Below are 10,683 nucleotides of genomic sequence, written 5' to 3' on the forward strand. Positions count from 1 at the left end.
TAGTATCTGGGTTTGGTGACTGATGATGGGATGGATCCCCGATGGGGTAGTCTCTGACAGTCCATCCTTTCATCTTAGCTCTAAATTTTGTCTCTGTACCTATATCCTTTCATGGGTATTTTGTTCCTTATTCTAAGGAGGAATGAAGTATCCACACGATGGTCTTCCTTCTTGGTTTTCTTGTGTTTTGCAAAATGTATCTTGGGTATTCTAAGTTTCTGGGCTAATATCCACTTATCAGTGAGTGCATATCTAGTGACTTCTTTTGTGATTGGGTTACCTCACTAAGGATGATATCCTCCAGATACATCCATTTGCCCAAGAATTTCATAAATTCATTGTTTTTAATAGCTGAGTAGTACTCTATTGTGTAAATGTACCACAGTTTCTGTATCCATTCCTCTATTGAGGGACATCTGGGTTCTTTCCAGCTTCTGGCTATTATAAATAAGGCTGCTATGAACATAGTGGAGCATGTGTTCTTATTACCAGTATATGCCCAGAAGAGGTATTGCTGGATCCTCCGGTAGTACTAGTCGAATTTTCTGAGGAACCGCCAGACTGATTTCCAGAGTGGTTGTGAAAGCTTGCAATCCCATCAGCAATGGAGGAGTGTTCCTCTTTCTCCACAACCTCGCCAGCATCTGCTGTCACCTGAAATGTTAATCTTAGCCATTCTGACTGGAGTGAGATAGAATCTCAGGGTTGTTTTGATTTGCATTTCCCTGATGACTAAGGATGTTGAACTTTTTTCAGGTGTTTCTCATCCATTCGGTATTCCTCAGTTGAGAATTCTTTGTTTAGCTCTGTACCCAATTTTTTAATGGGGTTATTTGAATTTCTGGAGTCCAGCTTCCTGAGCTCTTTGTATATATTGGATATTAGTCCTCTATCAGATTTAGGATTGGTAAAAATCCTTTCCCAATCTGTTGGTGGCCTTTTTGTCTTGCTGACAGTGTCTTTTGCCTTACAGAAGCTTTGCAATTTTATGAGGTCCCATTTGTCAATTCTTGATTTTACAGCACAAGCCATTGCTGTTCTGTTTAGAATTTTTTTTCCCTGTGCCCATATCTTTGAGGCTTTTCCCCCACTTTCTCCTCTATCAATTTCAGTGTCTCTGGTTTTATGTGGAGGTCTTTGATCCACTTAGACTTGAGCTTTGTACAAGGAGATAAGAATGGATCAACTCTCATTCTTCTACATGATAACCAGTCTTTCAAACAGTCTTTCATAAGATAAAACATTCTTTCAAGGATTGGCTTTAAACCAAGCAGCAAATCTGAATAAAATCTGATCTTGCCTTTCACCTTCTGATGACACTATTACACTCCCTGATGACAAACTTCACTCTTGTCTTCTGGTTCATTGCTTGCATTAGTGGCATTTGGGGAAACCAGCATTTGACATGTGGGAACTTTTGTTAGTAGGTATTTTTTGTCGTAAAGGAACTGCGACTTATACCCCTCTATCAGACGTCTGAATCAGTGTCATTGGCAGGTAGGGGGACAGGTTGGAGAAGAACTTATTAAACCACTAAGGAAGAGGCTTGAGATCAGCGAGCCAATGGCTGGAGCGCCCTCACCACGCTACACTGGGGCCGCACTAGGTGAATGAAAGAAGGAAAGAATGAACAAGCCGCCGAATCCCTCGATCCAGACTGCGTTAGTTTGCTCAGCTGGAAATCCCGTGACTTCGTCAAAGTTGGGAAGCAAGAGCGGTCCAGTTGCGGTGGGATGCAGGAAAAGGAAAAGAAATGAGAGCGAGCGAGCGAGCGCCACCCTCCAGCAAACCTGGGCGGGGCCAGGGCTCTGGCGGGCCTTAATAAAAGGCGAGCAGCACAGAGCAGAGCCTGTAGCCCTAGAGCACTCTGTCATCCACCCAGTCCTTGCGTGTCTGCCGGCGCCCTTCCGCTGCAGTCACCGGTGAGTGCTGTTGCTCTGAAGCAAGCCTGGCGGGATGAGGCAGCCAGGGCTCCCGCATGCCTCCCTTCCCCCTACGTTGGCTGGCGGAACTGTGGGCAAGGTCACCACTCCAACCGTTCGCGCCCCTCTACTACAGAGAGGTTCCATGCTGTTGTGCGGGTTCAGAGCCTCAGAGGGAAGAGACTGCCCGGCGTGGGGAGCTTGGTTACTGATGGCTTGCCCCGCAGGGCACCTGGAGTGTCTTCCCTTGGTCTGTAGTAACTCTGCCACCTTCAAGCTGACTTCCCCTTCCTTTGCAGAACTGCTGTCTAGAGCCCAGCGGCACAACCATGAAAGTCTATCTGGCGAGCCTGTTCCTCTGCGCCTTGGTGGTGAAAAACTCTGAAGTGAGTGGTCCCGCTGCTTTGGCAGCATCAGGAAGGGGCTTGCAGGACCCCTTAAGCAGTATCAGGGGAAAAGGGGGGCTGCACGGGGAGCTTAGGCATCAAAGGCAGGTCCAGGCTTTCCCAGGAAATAGGACAATGTGTCAGCGGAGGGCTTGGGCACCCAAAGAGGTTTGCGCTATCTGGCAAGGGAGGAAGAAGCCACAGGGAGTGCCTTAGCCCAAGGGCACCTGGTTTGTGTGAAGTTTGTTTGAGTCAGTTCATGTCTGGGTGCTGGCTAGTAATAAACAGAAAGGGGAGAGACGGACAGGGGTGGGGTGGGGTGGGGTGGGAGAATGAGAGAGAGAGAGAGAGAGAGAATATGAATGAATGAATATCTCTGGAAGGGAGAATAGATTTTGAGGTCGGGACCTGTTTATCCTGAACATGAATTCCCTAGAGCATGTCACCTCTGGTGACCCCCACCTTCATCTCTTGCAGGGTGGCAGTGTACTTGGAACTCCTGATGAATGTGAGTATCTGCTTCCTTGCACAATAGTTGACTGCACGGACACCCTGGAAAAACCTTAGGAGACATACCCTCCCTGTCCCTGCTGAAAGGCTGGCTCCCCGCCCCCCCCCCTTGATCCTCGCTTACCCCTCCTTTGCATTTGCTAGCAAACTGTGGCTGTCAGAACGGAGGTGTATGCGTGTCCTACAAGTACTTCTCCAGCATTCGCCGATGCAGCTGCCCAAAGAAATTCCAAGGGGAGCACTGTGAGATAGGTATGGGGATTTGGACTTGGAATTCAGAAGTGGGGGAGGACCAGAGGTCTTAGAACAGGGACAGATGGGTGGGACGCAGAACCTGCTTGGAGGTGTGGGTCTGTGAGAGGAGACTAAAGCCCGGGCTACATAGCAAGTCCTTGTCTCAAAAAGGCGCAGCTAGAGAGAGAGCTTAGTGATTAAGAACACTGGCTGCTCCTCTAGACAGCCTATAGTTTGAGTTTCAGCACCCACAGAGGTGGGTTACAGCCATCTGTACCCCCAGTCCCAGGGGATCTGATGCCCTCTCCTGGCCTCTTCCAGCCCAAGTGACGTACATGGTGTACAGATATACATGTAGGAAAACCACTCAGACACATAAAATAAACAAACAAACAAACAAACAAAACAGGCAGCAGAAGTTGGGAGTCACACACACACACACATACACACACACACACACACACACACACACACGACTCTCATGAAGCAGTGACTATACAAGTGTGAAAAAAAGGGTGAATCTCCCTAATATCACCTGACAGGACTGAAACCGTGTCACCTCTGAAACGCCTGTCCAAACCGCCCCCCTTTTCTAATACTCTGTACTCCTCAAATCACTTCTAGATACATCAAAAACCTGCTATCATGGAAATGGTCAATCTTACCGAGGAAAGGCCAACAGTGATACCAAAGGTCGGCCCTGCCTGGCCTGGAATGCGCCTGCTGTCCTTCAGAAAACCTACAATGCCCACAGACCTGATGCTATTAGCCTAGGCCTGGGGAAACACAATTACTGCAGGTAGGTGGTGACTGAGTACCAAGAGTCCTTGGGGGGTGGGCGGATAGGGAGGTGGCTCGGCAGTTAAGAGCACAGACTGCTTTTCCAGAACACCTAGGTTTGATTCCCAGCATCTACAGGGCAGCTCACGACAGTCTTTAACGCCAGTTCTAGAGGATCCGATGCCCTCTTCTGGCCTCATTGGGCAGGCATGCACTGGCACGAATATAGGAAAACACTTATACACATTGAAAGCAACAACACCCCTTCCTCCATCGTGACCTCTTAGAAACCTCTGTTACCACCCCGGTGTACCTGGGATGGGAATGCTGGCACAAGAATCCAGGTCTCTGGTTGAGCCTTTGCTGGAAGGGAGGGTACAGAGAAGACATTCGGGGTTGGCATGACATCCCCTGTCTCTTTGTGTTACCAGAAACCCTGACAACCGGAAGCGACCCTGGTGCTATGTGCAGATTGGCCTAAAGCAGTTTGTCCAAGAATGCATGGTGCATGACTGCTCTCTTAGTGAGTATCGCTGACGGCTTATGACAACGGGGTAGAAAGAGACAAACTTGTGTTGTCACTACAGGAGGGATGAGAGGCGAGGTTTGCCTCAGAGACTCTTCGTCACTGCGGTCTCCCCCAGACGTGTATCTCTTTCTTTTCTAGGTAAAAAGCCTACTTCGTCTGTAGACCAACAAGGCTTCCAATGTGGCCAGAAGGCTCTAAGGCCCCGCTTTAAGATTGTTGGGGGAGAATTCACGGAGGTGGAGAACCAGCCCTGGCTTGCCACCATCTACAAGAAGAACAAGGGAGGAAGTCCCCCCTTCTTTAAATGTGGTGGGAGTCTCATCAGTCCTTGCTGGGTGGCCAGTGCCGCGCACTGCTTCATGTACGTCCATCCCTTTGTCCCTTCTCTCTGACTCTTCCACCCAAGCCCAAGAATGTCCTTTCCCTTTCCCTATGGAAGGTTACAATGTCATCCTCCGGCTAACCCTCTAACCATGCAGCTTGTGGTCTTGGGTACAAGTAATACTTTGAGGCCTCTGGGGTGGAGTGGAGAGAGTCACAGGACTTTGTGAGACCAGACTGACATGTCTCATTTCTCACAGTAATTTCCCAAAGAAGGAAAACTACGTTGTCTACCTGGGTCAGTCGAAGCAGAGCACCTATAATCCCGGAGAGATGAAGTTTGAGGTGGAGCAGCTCATCTTGCACGAAGACTACAGTGAATCCAGCCTGGCCTACCATAATGATATTGGTGAGCAGAAAGCTTAGTTACCAGAAAGGCGATGGCCAGAAAAAGGCTAACATAGGGGTGGGAAATGTTGGGGGACCTTGAAGTCCTGGATTTATATGATGAAATGGATGAGGAAGAGTTCAGAATGAGAAACATGAGAAGCTGAGGGGTGTGGAGATCCTCTGTGGACACCTTAAATTTCCCAAACAGATAGATTCTACTAAGTGGAAAGAATCTCACAGGCATACGGCTCAGGCTGAGAATGCCCTGTTTGTACAAAGTAGGATGGATGCTTCTTCTCTGTATACCAGAATATAGAATGTATAACGCAAAGCCTTGGCTGGATTTCAGCTCGGCTCCCTCGGCAGGAAACAACCTGTTCAGCTGTATATGGTGGATTCTGTTGCCTGAACATCTGTCATCTTGATGAAATAAAGCATTTGGAGAATGTGTCAGGGGAGGCTTCAGGGTGACAGGATGCCAGCAGGCCGTTTGTATCTCTGTGACTCCCATGTCACGAGTGTAGATCAATGCTCAGCATTGGCAGGGGAGAGATGATGACCATCTGACACGGAGACAACCTTTCCCCTTTGATCTTTCCCTTCCCCACCCAGCCTTGCTGAAGATACGTACCAGCACGGGCCAATGTGCACAGCCATCCAGGTCCATACAGACCATCTGCCTGCCCCCAAGGTTTGCTGATGCTCCGTTTGGTTCCGACTGTGAGATCACTGGCTTTGGACAAGAGTCTTTCAGTAAGTGACAGCTGAAGCTGACTGAGAGAGTCTGAGGGGAGTGTTATGGTCCAGAGCAAAGAGCAGACTGTCTGTGGAACCAGGACTGGGAGCATTATGGAGGGCCAGGGATAGAGTAGGGGGAGATGGGCCACCAAGTCAAACAGGGTGTGAACAACTGTGAGTGAAGTAAAAGACTCAGATTGGAGAAAAAGAACAAGAGCTTTTCATAGCTGGGATATGTTTTTTATCTTCACCGTTGCAGAGATTCTCATTTATAGACACATCTTAATGCAAGCATCTGTTTCTTCCATCTAGGTGACTATCTCTATCCAACGAACCTGAAAATGTCGGTTGTAAAGCTTATTTCTCATGAAGAGTGTTCGCAACCCCACTACTACGGCTCTGAAATTAATACTAAAATGCTGTGTGCTGCGGACCCAGAGTGGAAAACAGACGCCTGCAAGGTAAGACTCCCAAGCACCCCCCTTTATTACCCCCCAACTCCCCAGAGCTCTTGGATTTGATCTAACAGCCCTGGGGAGTCTCTTTCCAGCCAACAATCTAAGAATCAAGGACTTAGGTCTTTAGGAGCTTGTGCCAATTCTTATAGGTTCAAACATTTGGCATGAGTCCCTGTGCTAGATGCGCTTTAGACTAAAAGGGACCAAGGCTGTTTAAAAAAAAAAAAAGTCAGACATGGTAGAGCACACCTATAACCTTAGCACTCCTAGCACTTTGGAAGCTGAGACAGGATGATCGTGAGTTTAAAGCCAGCCCAAACTACATAGTGAGAATTCAAGGCCTGTGCCACATAGCAAGATCCTTTCTCAAATGAAACAAAATCAAATAAAACAAGGAAAGCACAAACCGTAAAAACCAAGACAGCAGTAACAAAGGGATGGGGGCCTAGCTCAGTGGTATAGTGCTTGCTTACTATGCTCAAAGTCCTGAGTTCAAGACTCAACTCAGCGACTGGAGATCATAAGAAAAACTAAGAGAGCACGGTGGCGCACGCCTTTAAACCCAGCACTCAGGAGGCAGAGGCAGGCGGATTTCTGAGTTCGAGGCCAGCCTGGTCTACAGAGTGAGTTCCAGGATAGCCAGGGCTATACAGAGAAACCCTGCCTCAAACAAACAAACAAACAAAAACCAAACCAAAACAAAAAACCAAAAACAAACAAACAAACAAAAAACCCAAAAACCTAAGAGTCTGGGACATGGCTTAGTTGGTAGAGGACTTATCCAGCATGAATGAAGCCCTGAATCCAATCCTCAACACTTTATGTAATGACCCACACCTGCAGTATCGCCCTTGAGGGGGTCAGGATCTGTTTTCAAGTTCTTCAGCTACAGAGTGAGTTCAAAGCCAGCCTGAAATACATGGGCTTCTGAGACTCTGTCCCAGTCTCAAAAAACACAACCAACCAACCACCACCACCAACAACAAAATATAGATACTATTCATATCACGTCTGGGCCTTTGGCTAAGACAAATGAAATCAACATAATTCTATAATTCATTGTTCGGGATCCCAGTGAATTACCAAAGATCAGGTAGGAAAGGGAGGAGAAGCCTTAAGAGAATGTGAATTGGTAAATAAAGAGATGGAAGGTAAAAAGGAAGCATGTGTCACAACCAAGACTGAGCATGCTGTGTTCCAAGGCAAGGGACAGCAGGGTCTGGGAAAGTGTTGGAGAGTGGGAGAGGAAAGCTTAAGACTTTTTACTCTTGATTCAGTAGAAAATGGGGAGTTGCGAATGTCTCTGACTCTGGGAGCCTCTCTCCCTGTTCTCTCAGACATGCCTGGGTAGTGGCCCTTCCCTCATCTTCCAGGGCCTCACCTCTATCTTTGGCTTCCCAGGGCGATTCTGGAGGACCGCTTATCTGTAACATCGATGGCCGCCCAACCCTGAGTGGGATTGTGAGCTGGGGCGAAGAATGTTCAAAGAAAAACAAGCCCGGTGTCTACACGAGGGTCTCACGCTTCCTGAGCTGGATTCAATCCCACATTGGAGGAGAGAGAAGCCTGGGTTTCTGATGGCCCTCGGGTAGCTGAGGGAAGAAACAGATGAGCCACTTGTTCCCACACTGACCGTCCTCTCTGCAGCTGGGTCAGCGAATGGAGGGAAGAAGCTGAAAAGACAGGCTTTGCATTAATCCTTTGCTTGTGCTGCCCACCAGGGTGAGCACTAATAGCATTACCATCAGACACCGGCCTGGGTGCTGGCCATCCAGACCCTCCTGACCAGGATGGAAAGTTGGTCCTGACTCAGGATGGTATAGACCAGGAGTTGCCTTTTTATGGACTAAAGCCATCTGCAGTTTAAAAAAACATCTCCTGGGCAAGTGTAGGAGGAGAGTTGGTTCCCCTAATGGGTCATTCATGAGATCTGCTGTTGGGAAATAAATGATTTCCCAATTAGGAAGTGCAACAGCTGAGGTATTTGAGGGTGCTTGTCCAATATGAGAACAGTAGTTTGAGGAGTAGAGACACTAATGGCTTGAGGGAACAGCTCTAGCATCCCATGAACAGATCAGGAAATATTATATATGTGTGTATGTTTGTTCACTGTGCACAGGCTGTGAGTATAAGCCTGAGCAAAAGCTGGTATATTTCTGTATCTAACTTCAAGTCTAGGTATTTCCCTAACTCCAGACTGTGATGCGGGGCCATTTGGTCTTCCATGTGATGCTCCACGTGAATGTATCATTCCCGGGCATGACCCGTGACTAGCACTAAATGTCTGTTTCACTTTTTACATAGATGTCCACTTCTTGGCCAGTTATCTTTCTTTCTTTCTTTCTTTCTTTTTTTTTTTTTTACTAATTAGCCTAGTTCATCCAATCCTCACTGGGTGGGGTAAGGACCACTCCTACATACTTAATATTTAATAATTATGTTCTGCTATTTTTATTTATATCTATTTTTATAATTCTGAGTAAAGGTGATTAATAAATGTGATTTTTCTGAAGATTCTGGTTTCTCTATGGTTCTTTTGTGAGAAGGAAGAGTGGGACATTAAAAGGAAGAAAATAATGAGGGCCACGGGCATCTTAGTTTCATTTGGGGTTTGCTTGGGCTGTTTTTGGACGAGAATGCGTGGATGAGGCTGCTGATCCAAGCCAGGCACAGTAGTTCTAGTCCACCTAAAGGCTAAATGAAGATTGGTGCAAATTCAAGGTCAGCCTGGACTACGTGGTGATTTCAAGGCCAGCTAGGCTACATAGCAAGACATTGTTTTAAAAAAAAACACACACACAAAGAAAGAAAAGAAAAACAATCTGATTCAAACAAAGCAGCAGCGCCTGTGCTGTCGATGACAGGGTCAGGCAATGAAGTACTTGTGTTTGCTGCTCCTGAAGAGGCCTGGAGCCTTGGTCCCCTGCTGAAACTACTTGTAATTCTTCTGGCCTCTGTAGGCACTAGCACCCATGCACCTAAGTTACAAAACAGGTCGCAGACCTACGGCTTGGTAAGCAGTGTTCGGGTTGAGCTGCAGCTCACAGTTGCTTCCTTAGCCTGGTGCTATTAGGCCAAGTAACCCTTTTATTATTTATTTATTTATTTATTTATTTATTTATTTATTTATTTATTTTCGAGATGGTGGCTCACTATATATGTAGACCAGGCTATCCCTGCCTCCTGAGACCAGAAATTTAAGGCAGTGTGTTTCTTTTATATCTATATACAGAGGGTTGTTTTGTTTTTGTTTTTGTTTTGTTTTTGATTAATTTTGGTACTGAGAACAGAATCCTATATTTTAGGCTACATTCACCTTTTTCTTTTATTTGTTAATTTTGAGATAAGGTCTTATTAAATTACAAGGCAGCCCTTCAACTCACTCTGTAGCCCAGGCAGACTTTACATTTGTGGTTCTTCTGCTTCAGTCTCCTGAGATCCAGGTCTGAGACCTGTTATACTAAGCCCCACTCATAGTGAGCCTCTTGAGGCTTAGCTGCACCACATTCTCTTTGCTCTTCTCCCCACAGATCCTTGGGCTGACCTCAGTCAAGAACATTTGCAGTAGAGAAAACCGCTGATCCCCAACACCACCCTACATATGTGACATCCAGGGGACACAAGATATAATTTCCACATGTCGGCTAGTACTGCATTCTCTTGGGTATTGATGTCACTCATTGCTGTCTCTAAGAGCAAAGAACTCAAAATTAAAGGTGGATGATACACCCTAATGGGGTAACCACATAATTTGAATCAAACATCAGGTTCTAAAGAACCGAGGCATACACAGAAGACAGTCTGGAAGATATAATTAGATGCTAAAATATTGGAATTTCCAAGTCACGTTTATGAGTTTTGGCAATGTTTCTTAACAGTCACCTGAGAAACTTTAAAAATGATCTACACACCTACGCCCCACCTGTTAGATTATGATTCAGGTCAGGGCTAATGCCAGGGCTTGTGACTCTAGGGAAAGGCTCACTAGGTGTTTTTGATATGCACCACTGACTGAGAACCTCAGGCAGGGATCAGTCAGAAACCATGAAGGGCCCAGAAAATCCAAGACCTGATGATCCTCATGAGTTCTCTGCATGAACAGCCAGTTTTCTGAGTGGAGTTTGGAGCATGTGAAGTCCCCTGGGTGTTCTGCGGATCCCTGAGCTTTTATCCTGTGACCTAGCACTTTTTTTTCCCACACAGTGCAGCTGTGTTGCAGTATGGGTTTTGCAATCAGGTGGCTTGAACTAGAACCCTGGCTTTTAACATTAGCTCTGTGACTTGGAAAAGAGCATTAGCCTCTGTGACCCCTGCCCATGTTTCCTCCATCAGAGAGAGAGAGAGAGAGAGAGAGAGAGAGAGAGAGAGAGAGAGAGAGAGAGAGCGCTTTCACAAAGCTTAGTAAACATCTCAGG

General features: G+C 46.7%; 1 protein-coding gene across 1 annotated transcript; it reads left to right on the forward strand.

The window, feature by feature from the left end:
* The first annotated feature begins 1,822 nt into the window (after positions 1–1,822).
* Plau (plasminogen activator, urokinase) lies at positions 1,823–8,760 on the forward strand. The gene is made up of 11 exons (XM_021203757.2): positions 1,823–1,922; positions 2,222–2,308; positions 2,786–2,816; positions 2,963–3,070; positions 3,677–3,851; positions 4,264–4,355; positions 4,500–4,722; positions 4,943–5,091; positions 5,685–5,825; positions 6,123–6,271; positions 7,670–8,760. The coding sequence occupies exons 2-11, from the start codon at positions 2,252–2,254 to the stop codon at positions 7,844–7,846; spliced, it is 1,302 nt and encodes a 433-aa protein (XP_021059416.1). The 5' UTR covers positions 1,823–1,922; positions 2,222–2,251; the 3' UTR covers positions 7,847–8,760.
* Positions 8,761–10,683: the final 1,923 nt, after the last annotated feature.

This window comes from Mus pahari, chromosome 8 (genome assembly GCF_900095145.1).
Source record: "Mus pahari chromosome 8, PAHARI_EIJ_v1.1, whole genome shotgun sequence".
Taxonomy (NCBI): domain Eukaryota; kingdom Metazoa; phylum Chordata; class Mammalia; order Rodentia; family Muridae; genus Mus; species Mus pahari.